The sequence below is a fragment of the Cucurbita pepo genome, chromosome 7 (assembly GCF_057944985.1).
Source record: "Cucurbita pepo subsp. pepo isolate OVF chromosome 7, ASM5794498v1, whole genome shotgun sequence".
NCBI classification, from domain to species: Eukaryota; Viridiplantae; Streptophyta; class Magnoliopsida; order Cucurbitales; family Cucurbitaceae; genus Cucurbita; species Cucurbita pepo.
The window spans coordinates 3442798-3464819 of record NC_141804.1 but is presented as its reverse complement, the minus strand read 5'-3'; the positions used below and the strand labels follow the sequence as shown (position 1 = coordinate 3464819).

The 22022-nt window shown below is 35.7% G+C and overlaps 3 protein-coding genes and 1 long non-coding RNA gene across 5 annotated transcripts; 2 read left to right on the top strand and 2 right to left on the bottom strand.

The window, feature by feature from the left end:
* The first annotated feature begins 1584 nt into the window (after positions 1-1584).
* On the top strand, positions 1585-6223 carry GAMMA-VPE (gamma vacuolar processing enzyme). The gene is made up of 9 exons (XM_023681058.2): positions 1585-1859; positions 2957-3121; positions 3209-3365; positions 3854-3939; positions 4024-4223; positions 4594-4642; positions 4877-5086; positions 5420-5626; positions 5772-6223. The coding sequence occupies exons 1-9, from the start codon at positions 1635-1637 to the stop codon at positions 5952-5954; spliced, it is 1482 nt and encodes a 493-aa protein (XP_023536826.1). The 5' UTR covers positions 1585-1634; the 3' UTR covers positions 5955-6223.
* A 2194-nt stretch (positions 6224-8417) lies between these two features.
* LOC111798796 (uncharacterized) lies at positions 8418-9587 on the top strand. Its single transcript, XR_015421621.1, has 3 exons — positions 8418-8558; positions 8816-8897; positions 9528-9587. It is a non-coding gene; the product is annotated as an uncharacterized LOC111798796 (long non-coding RNA).
* A 3516-nt stretch (positions 9588-13103) lies between these two features.
* On the bottom strand, positions 13104-16081 carry LOC111797981 (uncharacterized). The gene is made up of 4 exons (XM_023680903.2): positions 15906-16081; positions 15411-15518; positions 14360-14527; positions 13104-13389 (listed from the first exon to the last, which is right to left on the bottom strand). The coding sequence occupies exons 1-4, from the start codon at positions 16005-16007 to the stop codon at positions 13267-13269; spliced, it is 501 nt and encodes a 166-aa protein (XP_023536671.1). The 5' UTR covers positions 16008-16081; the 3' UTR covers positions 13104-13266.
* A 618-nt stretch (positions 16082-16699) lies between these two features.
* LOC111798540 (protein HEADING DATE 3B) lies at positions 16700-20808 on the bottom strand. Of its 2 annotated transcripts, XM_023681761.2 has the most exons (6): positions 20518-20808; positions 20315-20394; positions 19995-20210; positions 19016-19857; positions 18000-18051; positions 16700-17919 (listed from the first exon to the last, which is right to left on the bottom strand). In XM_023681761.2, the coding sequence occupies exons 3-6, from the start codon at positions 20208-20210 to the stop codon at positions 16906-16908; spliced, it is 2124 nt and encodes a 707-aa protein (XP_023537529.2). In that variant the 5' UTR covers positions 20315-20394; positions 20518-20808; the 3' UTR covers positions 16700-16905. The 2 variants fall into 2 exon arrangements, with proteins under 2 accessions (XP_023537529.2, XP_023537528.2); XM_023681760.2 differs by lacking the exon at positions 20315-20394.
* Between the last annotated feature and the right edge of the window lie 1214 nt (positions 20809-22022).

The window sequence follows — 22022 nt, the reverse complement described above, 5'->3', positions numbered from 1 at the left end:
AATCTTTTCATTTATTTCAACTCAATCTCCAAATAAGTTCATAACCAAATTAATTGTACGAATTATATATTTTGGGTCATCGAATTTCTTGAATACCATTACTACACGTATGATTGTGCGTGGACAAGTTATATCATAATTTATTTAGTAAAGGACGAAAGAGCTTAGGGCACAACCAATGAGTATCAATCCTCAATGAATGGGTTAGGTTGCGTGCAATCAATATACTCTTTTGACATTTAATGCCCCAATCACCCTATAATGTCTATCCAAAATCCTTTATCAATCAATCTTATTTCTTATGTCATCTTCGTACCCTCCACAAATATCTCAAACTTTTCGTATTTAAAAAAGACGAGCTCAATTTCATTGTTAGTAGATATTGTCAATTTTGACCCATTACGTATGGTTATCAGCCTCACGGTTTTAAAACGCATCTAGTAGGGAGAAATTTTCACAAATGATTTGTTCTCCTCTTCAACCAATGCGGAATCTCACATTAAATAAAAAAATAAAATAAACCATGCATGAGACATTCATCTTGCACGGCTCCTAAGCTAAGTGATAAAAGAACAGGAAAAAGAAAACGACCTATTAACTTTTTTTTTTTAAACAAATACGAGTGAAACGGTAGAGAGATGAGTCGTCCTTATCAAATATTTTAATAATTATTTTTCTTTTATATCTCTTTTAACTTATTAGGTGTATTTTATGTTGAAGTATAATTAATTGATTTAAATTTGTAATTATTAATAATAAATTATAATTAATACTTTACTATAATAATTATTTTATACATAATTACTTTTTGAATTATTTTTATTTTTTATTAATACATTATTATAATTGAATAAGATTTATAAGTATAAATTCCATAATATACCCCCATTTAATTTTTGAAATATAAGTTTTGCTAAATATTTACAATTAAAATATATAATTTTATTAAAATAATTTATTTAATAAAACTAATTAAAATTTATTATAAAATTAATTATCTAAAATTAAATAATATAATAAAATTACTGATCAAACCATTATTTGATTATCAGATATTTTATTCCTATATATTCATAAATAAACGCTTGAATCAAGAGCCCTTTAAGGTTTAAGGTTCGGAATTTCATACTGATCTTAAATATTTATTTTATTAATAAATGGTGTTGATGATAAATATTTATTTTAATACAAAATATATATATATATAAAATAAAATTTGGATGATATTTTTATTAATTTAATTTAATTTTAATTTTAACAATAAATTTTTTTTTTTTTTATAATATAAATATCTTTGAAGATTCAAAGGATCATAGACAGATAATTGGATTCCATAATCCTCGAAGGAATCTTTGCCTATTCGTCCATACCGAAGGTGGGGCCCACCCTGTCAACTTGAAACCTTCCGAAAATGACCTCCGGGATTATCTATACACGTGTGCGGTTATTATTCGACATTACGTGAGCTCATCAGGGGCAGTTAAGTCATTTCGCCATAAGGCACTACCGAATTTACATTTATACCCCTCATATTTCGCTACGTCATTACGTTCATTTCTTTATATATTTGTTTATAAAGAAATTTTTGTGATCATCATTCATACCAAGCGTATAGCCCAAGTTTTCCGCAAATCATGGCTAACATCTCCACCGGAGCTTTGCTCCTTTTCTTTTCCCTCGCCGTAATCGGCTTGGCTTCCGGTGGCCGGGATCTTCCTGGAGATTTTCTGAGGTTGCCGTCCGAGGCCTTGAATTTTTTTCGCGGAGGAGCCTCCGATGCTAGCGATGAGGACTCCGTGGGAACGAGATGGGCCGTTTTGATCGCCGGTTCGAATGGATACTGGAACTACCGGCATCAGGTTATTTTTGTTACATTGATAAGCTTCATTAATTTGGATTGTTTTTCTTTCTTTTTGAGTACAAATTTGTGTTGCGTTTTGTGTTTGTTTAGATGTTGACATTTGTTGTTGATTGGCGTTTTCTTCTTCCTATTTCATACTTTTTTCCCCCAAATGTCCACTGTGCTATCTCTGTTGCCGATCCTTGTCTGATTTTTGTTTTTTTTAATAACTTCTTTGATTTTTAAGCTCGAAGCTTGTAATCAGTTTTTTCTTTGATGTTTCTTAGCATGAGATCGAATAATTTCCCCTCTAAACTTAGGTCTATATTCTTTTCGTGTTTGTTTTTCGTCGTTGACATTTTGGATTGATGAATTTTTGGTTTTTCGAATATTATTGTAGCAGTTCTTATCTGTTTCGTTTTTCCTGTTTTTGGCTTTCTTTTCCTTATATAGATACGTAGATTTTTGTATTCAGAAGTCCATTTTTAATCAATGTTTCTTTCTGTGTTAATCGTTAAATTAGAGCTGAAATTCTCAAAGAACATGGTTTTTTCAATACCCTGCCATTTGACGTTTCCTATCAGTTGTGAGCGATATATATTTTGGATGTTGGTGTCAGGATAACCACTTAATCGAGCCTATTGCTGTTTTCAAATGAACTTTCCTTCTTTTGAATTGTTATGTTGAACCAGTTACTGAGCGTTTAAGTCCAAACAGAAAATTTTCTTTTAAGGAATTTGCGACTCTTCTGGTGGATAAGATGACCTATAAACGCTACCAGTAACTGAACTTACTAATGAAAAGAAAGAGGAGCGATATAATTTAGATTTAATATAAATTTGTTAAACAGAAACTTAGTATATTTTGGGCGCGGGCCAATGAAGTCTAGATGCTCTAAGCCAGAAAGAAAGAAAGAAAGAAGGAACGGGGGAAAAGGATTACATCCGTGTACCCCTGCTGGTAGTAAGCTCGCAGTTTTTTCATTGAAGATCAGTATAAACGGGATAATAGAATTTTGCTGCTATTTTGCATTCAACCTTGTTTTATTTGGTGAATGTTGTTGATGGTTTGATTACTTGGAAAGATTCAGACAATGATTAACACATTTTCCACCAGGCTGATATTTGCCATGCTTATCAACTATTGCGGAAAAATGGGCTAAAAGATGAAAACATCATTGTTTTCATGTACGATGACATTGCCTTCAATCCAGAGAACCCAAGACCTGGGGTCATCATCAATCATCCACAGGGTTCTGATGTTTATCATGGAGTCCCAAAGGTTTTCTTATTGCTTTATAGATTCCAAATTTACACCTGATTCATTTGATTAGAGCTTCTTATGTACCTAAGATTTTGTTCACTGCAGGATTACACTGGTGAGGATGTTAACGTGAACAACTTTTTTGCTGTCATTCTTGGAAACAGAACTGCTCTTACGGGGGGTAGTGGGAAGGTTGTTGACAGTGGTCCTAATGATCATATTTTCATATACTACAGTGATCATGGTGGCCCTGGTGTTCTTGGTGAGTAGCTTACTTCTATGTAGCTCGCATACCATGTAATGACCTATCATGTTTATCCGGCAATCATTTTTTTTGGATACATTTGTTGTTTGATATGCTTGATTTGTCTGTAAGCAATAGAATGATTGGTTTACTTCTCTATATTTCATTATAGAGGCAGGGAGCCTACATTCAAGCTTTTGCATGCTTTGATTTGAGGTGATAGCACATCTCACTTCATCTAGGAAGTGCTGTTTCTTTTTTGCATATCACACACACGGAGAAAGAAAAAAAAAAAAAAAAAAGGCCTTTGATCCTTTGCAACGTAAAAAATGAAATTTGTGCTCGGATTTTTTATATTTGTTGTAATTAATTCACTTTGTCATTATTATTGTAAAAGCAATGATAAAAGGTCATTATTCATGATAAATTCCTCATCTTCAAAATAACTAGTTTTATTACTTGATAATGGATAGAAATTTCTCATCTCTGTGAAACATTTTTCCCAGGGATGCCTACTTATCCCTATATGTATGCTGATGATCTTAATGACGTTTTAAAGAAGAAGCATGCTTCTGGATCCTACAAAAGTCTGGTAAATTATTGAACTGTTCATCGCTTGAGACTGCAGCTATTCTTAGAATGTCATTATGTAATGGGACTATACTTAATATTGTAGGTATTCTATCTTGAAGCTTGTGAATCGGGAAGTATCTTTGAAGGCCTTCTTCCCAAAGGTTTGAATATTTATACAACCACCGCATCAAATGCTTATGAGAGCAGTTGGGGTACTTACTGTCCAGGGGATTATCCTAGTCCTCCACCAGAGTATGATACTTGCTTGGGTGACTTGTACAGTGTTGCTTGGATGGAAGACAGGTAAAAGATAAATAATAAACTTGCCTCTGTTGTTGTAGTATACTCTGTTCTCAATTCTTTTAACTTTAGACTAAAAAAATGATATCAATATCGATAGGTAATATTCTTTTTGTCGTGCAACTTCAGTTTTGGGCATTTGTTCTCACTTCTCTGTACTCATCGGTCGAGTACTGCACCCATCATACTTTTGGCCTCTAGCATTCATTCAGCCTAGCTGAAGAATGAATATCGTTAAATTCTTAGATCCAAAAGCTGGGACTATGAGATTATGGTTACTTTGATGATTAATTTATTTTCTACATGATTCAGTTATGAATTGAAATATTAATTTATCCAGAACCTCATGGTTTTTACTTTGGTCTGTAAACAGTGATAATCACAATTTGAAGACGGAAACTTTACGCCAACAATATGAACTGGTAAGAACCCATGGATTACTGTTTTAGGAGAAGTTAAACTCCTATGAGTTTAAATTTAATTCTGACGGTTCTTAAAAATGAAAATTTTGCTTCTTGAACATTTCATCCTTAGAAAATGCAAAAATTATACACTTAAGGCTAAAGGATACTTTCATTGTATGTTGATCAAAACACAAAATTTTCCATTTATGCTCGGCATTAGAAAGAACCTGAAATAACTGCTGGTTTCTTCAGGTGAAGAAAAAGACGCTAAATGCCAATTATGCTTATGGTTCTCATGTCATGCAATATGGTGATCTAACGCTCGGCAAGGACGCTTTGTCCTCATATCTGGGTACTGATCCTGCTAATGAGAACAATACTTTTGTCGAGGAGAACTCTTTGAGGCCAACAGCAAAAGTTACCAATCAGCGTGACGCTGATCTTGTCCACTTTTGGGAAAGGGTTAGTTTCTTCTTTTTCCATTTTAGAATTGATAATATTTGAACACTATTTGGTAGACTGTAAAAAACGAGATATTCTGAGGATTGCCAAATTCTTATTTCCTTAAGTTTAAATTGTGATAAGTGCACAGTTCAGATGGTGTTTGCTATTTGCTATCTGTTACAAGTTCAAATCTGGAGACTTCAATGGAAATTTAATTGCTACACCACTTTGTCACATTTCTAATATAACCATTGTTGTACTTTACTGGTTAATATTAGGCTTTTCCTTACTCGCAATCTTTGTTTCGACACCATCTAACAATCCCTCCGCCATGCCTGTTATTGATTTTAGTTTCGCAAAGCTCCTGAAGGCACCACCAAGAAAGTTGAAGCTCAGAAGAAGTTTGTGGAGGCAATGTCCCACAGAGTTCATATCGACAACAGTGTGAAGCTCATTGGAAAGGTGCTATTTGGAATTGAAAAAGGTCCTGAGGTGCTCAATGCCATCCGACCCACTGGACAACCCCTTGTCAACGACTGGGACTGTCTTAAGGATATGGTACAAAGTCGATATAAACGGATTCGCTTATTTCCTCTTTCTTTCTTGATGGCTCGTAACGAAGAGATTACGCATCAATGATCCTTACTTGTGTTTTTATTCATTGTAAGTTGTGTCATTCTGAAGTGATGTGATATGCATACAGGTCAGGAGCTTTGAGGCACGCTGTGGATCCCTCTCCCAATACGGAATGAAACACATGAGGTCCTTCGCAAACTTCTGCAATGCTGGGATCAGCAAGGAGCAGATGGCGGAGGCTTCGGCGCAAGCTTGCGTAAGCGTCCCCTCGGGTCCATGGAGTTCTCTGCACAAGGGCTTCACTGCTTGATGATGATGAAACCAAGCCCCACTTATCTGATTTGGAAGTACGCTTCTGTCACCATTGTTTATATAAAATGTATTCAAAATGGATCCAGAATGGTTAATTTGTAAATACAACCACAGGGCATCATGTAAGAAAAAGAAGAAACAAAGGCATATAAGAAGGGTTATTGCTGTATTGCATCTGTTTATAAGAAATGAAGATTTCAACTCGAGGTTGGCCTTATCTCGGCCACTGGTCGGGAATATGTGTGCGACTCTTTGAGTTTTCTTATATTGGTTGTGAATACTCGTTGCTTTGTTTGACTTCAATAATTTCTGTTATGAACTCAATATAAGTGGTACGTTCTTTCGTACCTATGAATTGAAGGAGTCTTTTTTCTCGCAATCTAGTTGTTGGATGAACATGACTCTCCACAATAGTATGATATTGTCCACATGATTCTCATGGTTTTGCTTTGGGCTTCCCCAAAATGCCTCCAATCAATGGAGAGAGTATTCCTCACTTAAACCCATGATCATTTCCTAAATTAGCCGAGGTGGGACTTTCATCATCCAATAGCTCCCCTCCAACAAAGTACGTTTTCCCTTAATCGAGGCTCGATTCCTTTTTCTTTTAGAGTCTTAGTGCCGGCTCCTTTTCTTTTGGAGTCCTTTGTTCGACATTTAGGGCATGACTCTAATACTGATTCTATTTTGCATGACTCTAATACTATGTTAGATAAACATGACTCTCCACAGTCGTATGATATTGTCATTTATGCTGAGCATAAGCTCTCATGGCTTTGCCTCTTTAGCATAAGCTCTTGTGGCTTTGCTTTGAGTTTCCAAACATGACTCTCCACAGTCGTATGATATTGTCATTTATGCTGAGCATAAGCTCTCATGGCTTTGCCTCTTTAGCATAAGCTCTTGTGGCTTTGCTTTGAGTTTCCCCAAAAGGCCTCTTTGAGCATAAGCTCTCGTGGCTTTGCTTTGAGTTTCCCCAAAAGGCAAAAGGCCTCAAACTAATAGAGATAAGTATTCCTCACTTATAAACCCAAATCATTCCCTAAATTAGCTGATGTGGGACTTTCATCATTCAACAGTTATGATAATGAGTGCTGTTCCATTAGCGTATCCTTGGATCCAAAGAGCTTCATCATTGAACTGTAATATAACCCACAAACTCCCTTTCGGTCTCTTGTTGATTGTCAACAAGGGCATTTGAAATTTACACTGATCTCTTCCTCCCAACAGCCAAGTCATGAATTGAGTTTGGCTTCAACTTTCTGATTCATTCTCGTGTTGAACTTGTCAAATTAAAAAGAAAATACTCACACAGAATCATACCTAAAAGCACCATTAAGTTCCATCCACGATCAATAGGTATCTAAATATTATATTGGATTACTCTTACTGTTGTATAGGGTATTGTAATCTATACTTTGAAATTTGGGAGTACCTCAACTTCCACTATCTCCTCTAATAACAACATCTACTTACTCAATTAAAGCTTTTAGATCCAATCCCTCGTCACTCTTCTATTTCCTAATTCCTTCTCAATCTCTACTAAGTTTGATCCGATCATATCGTCCCACTTCGGTTCTATAGTTGAGGAACCCATGGCATCGACCTTTTCTTTCGTAAGGAATCCTTGGATCAAACAATACTTATTACGCTGTGTAAGAAAGCCTAGGTTAGGGCAAGGGATGTTTCGCTCGTCCCCGTTATAAGCATACTAGTTCACAAACCTATAATTTGAGTGAAAAGACGTGTCATTAGAACCGATCAAGACAAGATTATAATGAACAACCATATGATTTGTAAATGGATATTTGAATCCCGAACAACAACCGATTTCTCATTCATTAATTTATTGAACTTTTTAACTTTTTGTTTAAATAATAATAATAATAATTATCATATTTTGTGTTGTTAAATTAAAATTGTCATTTGTGAAACCTTTTTAAAAATGATGTAATTTAGCCTCATTGATTAGGACACGCCTCCGTTCATCCACGTGTCCTTCTAGATATAGAACAATCAACAACAGCCGTCGGATCACCGATGGCAGATCTGGCTATCATCCAATGGACGCATAGCCTAGAAAATTCGAGATCCAATGGCTGAGAGGTCCCGGGAGAGTTGCCATTAGAAAAGACAGTTCTCTCCTTCAAAAGGAGCCAAGGCCTAGAAGCTGCATCACTCACTTAAAAGTCCTATCCAATTCAATCCCCCAAGGTCAATTCCGTAATTTCACCCTTTCTTTTTTTTTTTTTTTTAATGAGATTTCTTTTATATTTATATATATTTTTAAAAAATTGGATTCAGAAACTCCGATATTCCGGATGCGATGAGAGGGAATACCAACGGCGGCGGCAGATCAATAAGCCCGCCGGAGAAGAGAGCGGCGTGTAATCACGGCAACCACCATAAAAGCCGGGGAAGTGAATCAGAAAGAGAGAAAGAAGGGTCATCGTCCGGCGGCGGAGAAGGGGGAGTGTGGCTGCCGGAGTTCGTAATAGCCTTAACGAACAAAGAGAAGGAAGAAGATTTCATGGCGATCAAAGGGTGTAAGCCGCCTCTCAGACCTAAAAAACGCCCCAAAATTATTCAACGCACCATCAATGTAAGCACATACCTAACCCGCCCCAGGTTCTTACTTTCCTTTTAATTTTAATATTATTATTATTTATTATTATTGACGGTAATAAGTAAATAATTGAAATTAATTATAATTTTGAGTGGCAATGGAATGGGTGTGACACGTGGAGAGCTTTGATTGGAGCTTTAAAGTAGTACTAAGGGAAGGGCAGTTGTGTAATAAATATGAAGTTGGAGGGCATTATTTAATGAGTTGATATATATTTGTATAAAAAAATGGAGGCAGCTGGTGAGCCCAGGGACGTGGCTGTGTGATCTAACGCTGGACAGATACGAAGTCAGGGAAAAGAAGATGTCTAAAAAGGTAATTATTTCTTTACTTAAAAAAAAAAAATAAAAAGAATAATATGAAATAAAATAAATAAATAAATATATATATATATATTATTATGGTTTGACAGTAAATGGTACGATGTTGTCTACTTTGAAAGCTCTCATGAATTTATTTTGGGCTTGGATTTGTTTTGGGCTTTCCAAAAAGCCTTATAGTAATGGAGAGAGTATTCTTTGTTTATAAACTCATGATTATTCCCTATGTTAGCTGATGTGGGACTTTCATCATCCAACACCTACCCTCGAACAAAGTATGTCACACCTTAATTGAGGCTCGACTCTTTGTCTTAGTCATTTTTTACTATGCCTTTGAAGAGGCTCGACTCCTTTCTCGTTTGGAGTCCTTTGTTCGACATTTGAAGATTTACCAATTTATTGGCATGACTAAATTTAGGGCATGACTCTGGTACTATGTTAGACGAACACAACTCTCTACAATTGTATGATATTGTCCACTTTATCAATGGAGAGAGTATTCTTTGTTTATAAATCCATAATCATTCATAAATTAACTGAATTTGGGACTTTCATCTTCAGATAATTTTTTTTTTTTTTTTATTTGGCTCGATAATTATTTATTTATTTATTTATTTGTATGCAGCGACGAAGAGGGCTTAAAGCAATAGTGAAAATGGAGTCAGATTCGGAGTGGGAAAGGCATAGTTTATGAATACCAACTTTTACTATTGTAATTTTTAAATGTTTTTTTTTTTTACTATTTAACTTTATTTACAATAAAAATAGTTAGTTTTAAAATATTAGGAATTTATTATTTTTAAAGTTTAAAAAGCATTTTAGGAGTGGACAGCTGGATGCATTTAGGCAGCTTTTTTATTATTTTATTTTTGGCAATTTGACGGACACCGTTCCTTTTTCTGTACTTTTTTTCTAATATTTATATATTTACTTTCTTGTAATATGACAATTTAAAAAAAAAAAAAAAGTGATGATAAATTACAAATTTAGTAATAAAGTTTGAATTTAATTTTTATTTTTTCGTATTAGTCTCTAGTAATAGTTATACTGAAAATTATAAAAATTCAATTCAATTTTATAATTTATTAAAAAAATTAAGGTGATGCTTTGAATTTATAATAATTTAGTTGAAAAAATAATACCTTACGTATTTAATAAATTAAATTATATTCAAGTTGATTTTACATTCTCAAATTAAATGTGCTTCGCTAAGAAATAAATGATAATAGTGAATAAATTCTTCAACAAAAAAAGCTAACTATAGATCAAATTATTTATATAACATTATTTTTTTTTTTTTTTTTTTTTTTTTTTTTTTTTTGTCAACTACACTAAATTTAAGTAATATTTGATAGGTCTAACAAAAAATTTATGTAGCACACTAAAAGCCTATCTCATTTCAAGTTCCTAATAAATGAATAAATTCCATGTTCTTTCAACCCATGTAACTTGTTCTTGATTTCTACACAAAGTTCGTAGTGTTTTATTTATTTATTTATTTATTTTTATTTTTTGTCCATCAAAGTAGAAATCAAGAACAAGATGGATTTTAAAAAATGAAAAATAAAAGAGGAACTCAAAATGAATGTAAGTTTGACTTTAAAATCACGAAGGTTGCTTTAGAAGAATTTTCAGTGTTCTTACAAATTCATCATATATTCCATTATATTCGTTTAGGTTATGTTGCGGCGAAAATCATAAATAAATGCCTTCAAATCTTTGAATTGCATAATTGAATATTTGCCAAATTCGATATTGAATGTTTTCCTACGGTTTTTTCATCTGAGTTTCTGATGCCACGCTCCAATGTGGAATATAAAAATAAAATATAAAAAATAAACCACTACAGGTGAGATCCAAACGCTAACATAACTTGGAGTTCCATGTTCAAGTTGCAGGTTGTTTTGGTTAAGCTTAAAGGTGTTAAAACGGAAGATCTCGAATAATCTTGAGGTTATTTTTGCAATTTGAAATTCGAACGATAATAAGTGAGTTTTCATGGATTACAAAAGAGGTGCGGCAAGAAGAAGAGATACGAAAGAACGAAACAAATTATTTACTAATCATAACAACAAAATACAGCACAAATCATCATCAAACCATCACAACCTGCATTCTGTATATAAGAATGTGTAACAAAAGAGGTCCTCTGTACCAGACGCGTAGGAATTAAAATCCAACGAAAACGCCTAAAACAAATCCCCAAGGTTACTTCGAAAAAGAAAAAAGGAAAGCAGAGCACAAATATATCGAATCATGGCAAAACCAATAACCAGATCGTGAGACGCCAGTACCTCAGATCCTGAGAGTAGATCCAAGGACGAGAGCGACGAAGAAGGCGATGCAAGCGGAGACGAACGACGGAGCAATCGAGGAAGCAGGGGAGGCAGGGCTGGGCGCCGGAGCCTCCTGAGCTGCGACGGAAGCGACGGCGATGATGACGGCAATGAGAGCCATAAGATAAGCTTTGGAGACGGTGGCCATTGTTTCAGATATTTGTTTGTTGAGGCTCCGGCGAGAGGAAGAGATGGATTGAAAGATGAGAGACCGAGAGAAGGCCTCTTTGGTTGGAAATGAGAAATGAATTTCCGCAAAGCCTTTTTATAGTACCGAATACAAACAAATTTATTCCGAAAAAGAAATGGAAAAATAAATAAAATTTAAAAAAAATACAAATTTAAATTTTTTTAAAAATAGATAAAAATTAAAATAGTCAATTTTGATAACAAACTAATAATTCAATTAATTTAAATATTTTAAGTGCTTTTTAACACTTTTTTAAATTTTAAATTTTAAATTAACAAAACTATTATATTATTATATGTGAATAATATTAATCATAATTGTTGAACTATATTAAAAAATTAAAATAAAATAAATATTTTCAAAAAGTTTATTGGTAAGATAAGGATTTAAATTTTCCTTTTTTCACATTGAAAACGGCGTCGTTTCCTGTATAACGTTCGTTGGTCCGTTGTAAAGTGGGACATTCTTAGCCTCGATCCAGAGGCTACAATGACGCGTGGCTCACACGAACGAGCATTGAACAGCTGTGGTGGAATCGGACGGTCTAGATTAGAGCGTGAAAAACAACGCTAAATAAAAAGGAAAGGAGTAAGAAAGATGCGGAAAGCCACTGACTGAAACAGCGAAATAAAGAAAAAAAGGGCGAAATTAATGTGGGTGGGGACCACAGGGTGCAGCAATGGTGGAAGGCAGTTAGGAGTGTGGGGCCCGTGATACAGAGACAGGGCTGTGTTGTTAAGAGATGACAGATGAGGGTGATTGGCTGGTGATTCTCGCTGTGTGTGTTTTTTTCTAAAATATGGTGATTATTTTTCGTCTAAATATTAAAATGCTCTTAAATTTTGTTTATTATTTAAAAAATATTTTATAAACACTTTAAAATTAAAAATCCATTAAAAAAATAAACCTTATTTAACTTATTAGTATTTTATTTTTTAATTTTGTTATGTTTTAAAAGAAATGGATTAAGTTTCAAAATTTATAATTTTAAAATTTAGTTATAGAATTGAAATGTTTTGTTACAATAAAACTAAATAAAAATAAGCACAAAATGAAAAAGACTAAATAATTATAAAATAGAAAAAAAAAATGCAATTTATACCCTATATTCAATTTTTGTTAATTCACTAACTAATTTCAAAAAAAAAAAAAAAAAAAAAAAAAAAAAAAAAAAAAAAAACTCGATCAACTCACTAATTTAAGTAAAATCAAGTTTGACACAAAATTAATAATAGAAAACAATATTGAATGGAGTAGCAAAAACAGATATTGAGTGAGATAAAAGTAAATCTTTTTTATTTTTAAAAAATAATTGATAAAATCATATATGATTGATTAAAAACATTTATTGTGTTTAAATATGTAGGATAATTAATCTCGAGAGAATAATATAAGAACAAGAATAATCGATCAATTATAAATTTTGGTCATGGAACTAAAAAATCCCTGATGTCCCGATAGAACCCCATTTCGCCCAAATTGTTGCGAAACCGACAAAAATCAGCGGTTTTTTCGCACAACTTGCTCATAGTGCAAGTCCCACTTGTATATTGTATTTGGCCGACAATAATTTAATTAAAAAGAACTAAATAATAACTAAAAACATATAGTGTTATGAAAATATCCATCACTTGGATCATACCATAGATTTGTGTTTAAAACATGATGAACAATCTTGCATAATGATATCATTCATTCATTCATTCATTCATTCAAACTCCTCAAACTTCGTACTTATTTTTGTGAAGTGATGCATCAAAGTAAGAGCGGGTGATATCAATAGCAGCATCAAAATGCTCAATTTTTTACATCCAGAGATCTAAGGTGAGGATTACCTCCTACTTTACCGACTCAAATGTGGCCTCTAGATTGGAAATCATCACAGGGCATTCTCCCTTCTCATCGTACTCTGCATACTCACCTCCAGACAAGTCAATGTCCTCGAACTTAGTCCCTTCTATCTGTGCAAAAGAAGGCAGCTGCTTTCAAACTTTTATGCATAATAAAGCCGCAAGAATATGGACAATATCATTGTTCATAGTTAGTGAGTTGGGGGAAAAAATGTTAGACAGCATGATTATAATAAAAGGGTTAGTGTATCAAGTCATGTTCTTCGTTGTTTTCAATCTCATTGTGCTAAATTTTCACGCCTCTATTTCAGAAATATTAATGCTCGATGTAATCTCAATCAAGAATGACACTCATTGGACATTAGGAATCACGAATCTCCACAATGGTATGATATTGTCTAGTTTGAGCATAAGCTCTCATGGCTTTGTTTTTTGTTTTTCCAAAAGACCTCATGCCAATGGAGACGTATTCCTTATAAATCCATGATCATTCCCAAAATTAGCCAGTTAGACTCCCTCCCAACAATCCTCAACAATTTTACTCTCGAACAAAGTACACTATAGAGCCTCTCCTGAGGCCTATGAAGCCCTCAAACAGCCTCCTTCTCTGAAGTCATCAAACAAAGTACACCCTTCCTTCTCTGAAGTCATCAAACAAAGTACACCCTTCCTTCTCTGAAGTCATCAAACAAAGTACACCCTTCGTTCGACACTCATCAGTAAAAACAAATTATTTTATCAAATCAAGGATACAGTCACAGACATCTATAATGAGCTATATCAGGAACACAAAGCTAAAAGAAAGACATCTATAATGAGCAATATTAAGAACAGAAAACTCGAACAAAAAGAAGAGAAAAGAGAAGCAAAATCCCCTAATAAAAAAAAAAGGACAGAAGGAAAAAGTATGAAAGAGGAAGGATATTCTACTCTCATATGCCAACTCTAAAACGCGGTGAATCTGCATGCATGTTCATGGAGTTCAGAAAACTATATCCTTTACCAGAGGAAACAGGTAGACCATGTCAAATACATCTTGTTTATTACATGAGTTGGAAGGTTGGTAAATTGGAGAACTTACAGATTCTGCTTTCCATCCAGGTCCAAATATGAAGCCCACAGGCTCGTAACCTCTGCAGTCAAATAACATCAAGGGAGATGACTTCCCTGATTCACTTGTTTCCTGAGTCAATGGTTGACCTCGCCCCGGAATCATTGTAATAGTTCCATCCCTCCCACAGAACTTGCACTATAAGAAAACGTGCATGAATATTGCAGTTGAGTTTGGAGGTAATTATTTAAGTGCAAATGGAAACGATTGAGCCTAATATTCGAAATAAACCATAGTTTAACACAAGGCAGTCATCCCTGATGACTGATAAGTTCAATTTTCAAGCCGTTCCATTAAAAAAGAAAAATATACATCTCTCTCTTTGTATAATTTCAGCATCCCCATGAAAGAAGTGGAAAGTAAACTGAATATCACAATGATATCGCCACAAGTCCATAATTTCCGAACTGATATTCGCACAAAACAGGAAAGGCTGAAAAATGTTATAATTTCATCATCAAATGATACTGGGAAACATATTAACACTTTCAATTTCCATATTACTTGAAAACTGATACCTTCATGTCATTTTGATTATTGACCCAAGTTTCCAAAGACACGGTAATAAGTTACTTCAAACCCACAACAGTAGAGGAAAATGACATTTATTTGATTTCAAAAAAAAAAAAAAAAAAAAACAATAAGGAACGGAAGCAGTATAAGCTAACTCAGAATTTGTGATCTTGAGCGTTAAAAAGTTAAGAACAAATCATGTAGTATTGTAATCAGGAAGGCCTGGATCGTATTACTAACATTGTTCAAATTACATGAATAGATCACTACAACATGGCTAGTTTACATCATTGGATATATGAAAGTGGAATTACAAAACATATTTGGAATCTGCATCTGATAGTGATTAGAGGCATACTGATTTTGAATCTAAATTCAATGGTTATTAGGAAGCCAGAAATTTCCTTCTCTTTCCCTCCATTTTCTGATCAACCAAGGAACGATCATCTTTATATCAAAAACTGGTTTACATACTTTCTAAATATTACTATCTTTGGAAGAGAACTACCTTTTGAACGAGATTAGTAGTCCCTTTACCCGCTTGGAGAGGAATAGTTTCATTCAAGGTCACACAAGTTTCTTTCTGGCTCAACTCTCCGCATCTCCCGCATTTGACCTTCAAATCGAACACATCACACAAATAAGATGATATAATAACCAATCAGTAGCAGCAGAGAGAAAAAGAACAAACTCAAGAACCATAAATATACAATACTTGATGTCTTCGAATCGGTTCCGATACACAGATTTAAGATTTTAGGGAAAAAACTGAAGAAACGACCATATTATATCAAACCAAAAGAAGGATGATGAAGAGGAACATGCTAACAAATAAAATTCCAGCTACGGAGGTTGTACACAGGGAATTCCACAAGTTCAAGTGAATGACTTACAAATTCAGTAAACGATTCAAGAAAAACCACGGCAGAGAAATGGAAATCAAATGAAAGATTAAAAAAAAAAAAAAAAAAAAAACTACATTGGATGATTATTAAGGGGATACTTTGAAAAGGTAAGGGAAGTTGGGATCATCGCAACCATCTTGGGGCTGAAGATTCGTGAGGTTCTCGAGCTCCGCTTTGATCTTAAGCAAAAAATTCACCATTCTTGAGCGGCTTTGCTTAATCACACTTTCACTTCGACAATGCGTGGAAGTGGAATTTTGGATTTAGAATTTGGGAAGACGCACCATGGGCTCTGGGTTCGGTATGAGTACATGAACCAAACCCCGACCCGACCCGACCCGGTCTAAGATTCAAATTCCATCTTGTTTTATAGGCTAAATTAATAAGAACCCTAGACTTTATATTTTATCTAAAAATAACTTTATTGAAACTTTCAATAATATTTAAAAAATACCTTTTTCATTACGAAATAAAAATAGAATCGCAAAAGTGTGGTTTTCAAAATCTCCACTGCACCACACCTACATGTCGGAAACTCTCAATACCTGATGATGCACCACACCCACATGTTGGAAACTCTCTCGGTACATGATGATGCACCACACCCACATGTTGGAAACTCTCTCGGTACCTGATGATGCACCAGACCCACATATCGAAAACTCTCCCAGTACCTGATGATAATTGATAAGCGACTCTTTGAGACGTTAAGTTGAGTTATGAAGACTTGAGTTGGTTAGTACAGAGAGTTAACAAGTCTATAGAGTCGATAAGTATCGAAAGTCTATGTATTAAAGTTATTTAATATAGAGTTCCGAACGTCTGTGTTTGAAATACGATCGTTATAATATGAACTATTCATAGAAGAATGGGCTAATAATCACACATGAAATGAACAACTGGGTTTGAAATCAACATTCATAGATACCTCACTCATGTTTCCCAGTGCATTGACATGTAAATCTCCAGATATATATATACATATGAATAAACTAAACTGTGCTGAGGTTTTGTAAAATGAACAAAAAAAGCAACATAGTGAGACAATTCAAAGAAAATTAAGGTAACAGAGAGCAAAAAGGAGGGGACAAGAACTGGCTAAATTGAGTCATACTGTTTTCTCTCATTTTGAATCGATTGGAAAATACGAGCAGCTGATTCGTTCGCCGATCTCCGATTGTGTGGCACGACTCGAATCACCCGTTTCGTTTGGTCGGAGTCTGAAGGTTGAGGACCTTCCTCTGTAAGTGGCTGAGCTATAGGGAAAAGTGGAAGCACGTCGTGGCTTTCAGCGGTTCGATTCGCTTCGTTTCCTTGCAGTTTTCCAGCAGGACTACTTGCAGTACTTGCTTGTAGCTCATTGCTTTTTGGTGCTTGAGACTTTGCAGTTAGTGAAACAGTTTCTTGATTTTCATCTCTGTCTCTCTGTGTTGAAACATCATATGATGTTTGATGCTGCATATAGTAAGCAGCCACACCTCCCGATAACTGATTCTGATCTCCCGTGTACCAGTTAACTTGATCGAGGGGCAAACCCGACATACCAGGATTCATCACCGGCATGCCATAAGGGTGGAAGTAAGTACCACCAACCATGGGAGTACTAGGAAGCACCCCGATTCCATGATGAGCAGAAGCTGGAAATCCGTAGGACGGATTCATGATTGGCGTCATTGGACCATAAGGTGCACATCCTCCATACATGAATCCGGGCGCAGGGTAAGGCTTATATACGAGTCCTTCAGATGGAGACAATACCGGGACCAGCCACTGATGTGCTGCAGATGGCTGGTACCAACTGCTTAATTTATTATCAGAGGAAACAGACGTTGGCTGTCGATTTACTTTGTAAGGCCCGTTCGTTGAAGGCTGACAACCGACCGGTGCAACCGGTGCAGGAGAAAGAGAAGTCTTCCCAACAGCGTTCTCTGCTGAACATTCCACATTGTGTTTTGGCTTCTTCGGGTCATCGTTGTGCTTAAGCTCGACGTGTGATTTGATGGCGTAATCTGAGCTAAGTTTCTTCGTAGGAAGACGACTTGGAGGAGAATTATCCAGAAAAATCCCATCTTCAAATAAAAGATGAGGTGATCCAGCAATTAAGCGTTGGACCTGTTTGCATAGACAAGTTTAGAGAGTGTGAGCGAATTCGATCACAAAAGCTGCTATTTGAAGAAATTAGATCACTTTACCTTGATAAGTCTATGCAATTCGAACACTTGAACATCAAACACTCTTTGTTGACTGTAGAGTAACAAAAGTTGAAAGAACAAATCAAATCGCTACATATTGAACGTAACAGCAATAATCAATTCATAGCACGAAAACAGGATAAGTTCATAGACATATCACGGTAAAGTAGTCGCCTACATAACGAGGCGTCACAGAGCTTAGCAATCGGCTGAACCGACATTTGCAAGGTTTAGCTCATTCCAATGATAATAACAAGAAATGTTAGCAAATACACACTCTTCTTAAGTGGTGAACTCTTTAGTAAAAGCGAAAGATCTAAAGAAACACGAATTTCACCAATAAAATCGATTATACTAAATCTAAAGAAGTTCTGTACTGTCAAAATATCCACCAACGAACGCTCCTGAAATCCTTCACACGGAGCTCCATTTCTGGTCTCAGCCCCCAAGTGCCATGGAAGTTCTTTCCAAGTGAATACAGAAAAGGGAGACCGAGCAGTACCCAACCGAGACAGTCATATATATTTACACAAAGCGGAATCCAATGGACAATGAATGATCAGATAATCAGTTGTCTCGGAGGTTGCTCGGAAAAAGTAAGTGTATGCACATTGCATAGTTCCTGCTATAAGACGATCCAGTAGCCATGTCAAAATATTATTAAGGGCTACAAAGATTCACTTAAATGGGTACCTGAGATTATGAGTTCTTACCTTCTCTAAAGCATAAGTGATTCGTCATTCAAAAATATCTACCTCTATACATCGAACATTATTTCTTGAACAAAGAATTAAACGAACGAACGACGACGTGAGAGAAAAAATTCACAAGGGATTAGAACATTGAAAAGGAATTGCTAGTACATGAAATGCATATTATCTAAATTCTTGAATTTTTATCGCCACAGACACAGATAGCATTCAATTTTGATACCATTTATAAGAAAAAAGCATGGCACTTTAGAATCATATCGCCCCACGGAAACAGAAAAGAGAGCTATTTAGCCGAAAACTTACTTAATAATTGCTCTTCTGGCTTTCCAGAAGCGTTTTTGACCTATTAGCCCTACAACATCATCTGGACAGATATCCGAGCCAGAAATTGAGTCGACCATTGAATTCTCAGAGACAATGTCACTTTTGTCTGCATTCCCCACGTGCACGGAACTATTAGTCCTATCTACACGATTCTTGACGTTGTCAACAGGCATGTTCAAGTTCTCATTCTTTTCCAAGGAATGGGAGTCCACTCTTGTGCAGGGAACACTGTCTACCACTCGAAATCTTGTAGGCTCAATAACGTCCTCAACAAGGCCGCTCTCATCCAATTGAATGCTGGAACTAGAATGTCTCTGTAATTGAACATCACTATCTTGCAATTTGTCAACACTAATGTTCGATTTATCTTGAAATTCTTGATCTTCAGATACATTAGTTTCCTTCTGAAGTCCATCAGTACCCTCTCTATCCAACAAATTTGTCGTGGACTTCGCAGAACGGTCCCTACGTTTGTCATTCACTGTCTTCCTCGTTGTTACTTCTCGACTTGATTGGGCAACAGAGGATGATTGCAAAACTGTAGAACAATCAGAATGTTTTGATCCAGGAATAGACAATTGTTCCTTATGGTCACTATTTTGAACTCTATTTTTACCCATCTCTGATTGGTTGTATACTGGAACCGTAAAATCGTCTTCATCTTCTACTTCTGCTGTCTGCTGCCTCCGCTCGAGCTGTACCGATGGAGGATTCACATTTACTTCACTAGATGGGTGAGCATGTGAATTTCCAACCTGATTAGGAGGAGTCGGGGAAGACGAGTTTAATGGCAGGCGCAGATTTCCATCAGTGCCTCTACCCTGAAATTTTTTTTAACAATCATACTCTCAGGAATCAACTAGCTCGTTATTAAACATAAGAACATAAACTCAGATTAAAAGCTGAACTACCCTGAAAAGTCAAATTTCAAATATATCAAACAGAAACTCATATCTACCTGGCTTGAGGATGGTGCGGTGAGTGGCTTTCTGGAGATGTTTGTGGGGAGAGGCAAAACCCCGGGACTGGAACGTTTTAATGGTACAGTGAACTGTTCATACAGGGCCATCTTATTCCTTGGAGGCGCTCTTGGACATCCTTTATCGGTATCATTAATATGGAGCCTAGGGAACATAGGTTCCATTCTCTTCTCATCATCCCTTCCTCTCTTCATCTGTTCTTCGCTCAAATTCAACGCAAAGTACGATTACAGAGATATGTTTTCCCACTCATTTCAGTCTCATATCAAATTAGCCCCTCAAGAAGCTTAAGACTAACCTCATAAGTCGATAAAATCTATACAATAACCCAATTTCATTAATAACCAGAAGCTATCCACCTGAAATCAGCTCGGAAATCTACAAACCCCAGAAAACCAGTTCATAATCTTAAAAATTTCTTGACTCGAACTTTCGTAGTCCAAAATACAAACAATCCAATGGACAAAATAGAAGTCTGTTTCAGTATCAAGAACAACTTACCCGGAATTCAAATCCGATCCAATTAAGCTCGAACTTCAGACGGAAATTGATGGATACAACGGCAGAAGGATATGAATCGTTGAAAAACAAAGAGAGAGAGGGGAAGAACATCAACGGAGTAAGAACAACGATGAAAGAGGAGAATCAATAGCGCAATAACGGAATCGGGAGGAAAGAGAAAGATGAAGAAGGGGTAAGGCTTAATTCATGGATTTCTCTGAAATCATAGACTCCAGAAGAGAAAAGGGGCAAAAGTGCGAAGTCGTGGGCCCTCTTCGGATTGAGCTACAAGATCCTTTTAGATATAAAAACAAGATCTTCGTTTTTCTACCAAACGCAATACTTAGTAAAAATTTTAAAAATTAATAAAATAAATAAACACTATATGAATTCATATATGTACATATAAATAAATATGTAACGCATGCTACATTATTTTATTTTTATTTCTAATATAATTTAATTAGTTAAGATATAACTAAAATTTCTAACCGCTTCAAAGTTTTTTTTTTGTTAAGAATGAATAGGCTTGACTCATATTCGGTAATGGAGTTATCATCAATATGTTAGATCTCATTATTTTATAAGATTCTTTGAGTGTGATGTCCCACGTTGGTTGGAGAGGAGAACAAACCACCCTTTATAAGCGTGTGAAAACCTTCCCCTAGCTGACGCGTTTTAAACCCTTGAGAGGAAGCCCGAAAGGGAAACCCCAAAGAGGATAATATCTGCTAACGGTGGATCTGGGCTGTTACAAATGGTATTAGAGATAGTCACCAAACGATGTGTCAGCCTTCTCACTGTTCCCTGAAATGGGGTAGACACGAGGCGGTGTGCTAGTAAGGACGCTGGGCCCCAAAAGGGGGTGGATTTGAGGGCGGTCCCACATTGATTGGGGGGAGGGTAGACACGAGGCGGTGTGCCAGTAAAGACGTTGGGCCCCAAAGGGGGGTGGATTTGGGGGCGGTCCCACATTGATTGGATGAATGAAAGAGTGCCAGCGAGGACGCTGGGCCTCGAAAGGGGTGGATTATGATATCCCACCTTGGTTGGGGAGGAGAACAAACCACCATTTATAAGGGTCTGGAAACCTTCCACTATCAGACGCGTTTTAAAGCCCAAAGAGGACAATATCTACTAGCGGTGGGAAGCCCGAAAGGGAAAGTCCAAAGAGAACAATATCTGCTAGCGGTGGATCTGGACTGTTACATTGAGTCCCATGAATAGTTGCATCAACTTGTTTTCTTCGACTTGTTCAACATGTATTTGGTGTTGATTACGGGTAAATGGTGTGCAATACGCTTCCAATTCATCCCAGAGTGCTTTGAGCTTGGTGTGATATCATTGCTATCGACTTTTGTATCTGAAAAATTGCTGGAGCATTTTTTTTTTTTTTTTTTTTTTGGTGAAAATTGATCGTGAAGATCAACCTACACTTGATGAGTTGTCTTGGCGTGAATAATACCTTCAGTGATATCTGCTTCAACTGAATGAGTTAACCAAGA

What these genes read in the sequence shown, in the direction of transcription:
- GAMMA-VPE (XM_023681058.2), top strand. Translation starts at nt 1,635, where the DNA reads ATGGCTAACATCTCCACCGGAGCTTTGCTCCTTTTCTTTTCCCTCGCC. An exon ending in ACTGGAACTACCGGCATCAG is followed by an intron (nt 1,860 to 2,956) that starts GTTATTTTTGTT and finishes ATTTTCCACCAG; the next exon opens with GCTGATATTTGCCATGCTTA. An exon ending in TACGCCAACAATATGAACTG is followed by an intron (nt 4,643 to 4,876) that starts GTAAGAACCCAT and finishes TGGTTTCTTCAG; the next exon opens with GTGAAGAAAAAGACGCTAAA.
- LOC111797981 (XM_023680903.2), bottom strand. Translation starts at nt 16,007, where the DNA reads ATGGTGAATTTTTTGCTTAAGATCAAAGCGGAGCTCGAGAACCTCACG. An exon ending in ACTTCCCTTACCTTTTCAAA is followed by an intron (nt 15,519 to 15,905) that starts GTATCCCCTTAA and finishes TTCGATTTGAAG; the next exon opens with GTCAAATGCGGGAGATGCGG. An exon ending in CTACTAATCTCGTTCAAAAG is followed by an intron (nt 14,528 to 15,410) that starts GTAGTTCTCTTC and finishes GTTTTCTTATAG; the next exon opens with TGCAAGTTCTGTGGGAGGGA.
- LOC111798540 (XM_023681760.2), bottom strand. Translation starts at nt 20,628, where the DNA reads ATGTTCTTCCCCTCTCTCTCTTTGTTTTTCAACGATTCATATCCTTCT. An exon ending in CCGCACCATCCTCAAGCCAG is followed by an intron (nt 19,858 to 19,994) that starts GTAGATATGAGT and finishes AAAAAATTTCAG; the next exon opens with GGTAGAGGCACTGATGGAAA. An exon ending in AATTGCATAGACTTATCAAG is followed by an intron (nt 17,920 to 17,999) that starts GTAAAGTGATCT and finishes CTATGCAAACAG; the next exon opens with GTCCAACGCTTAATTGCTGG.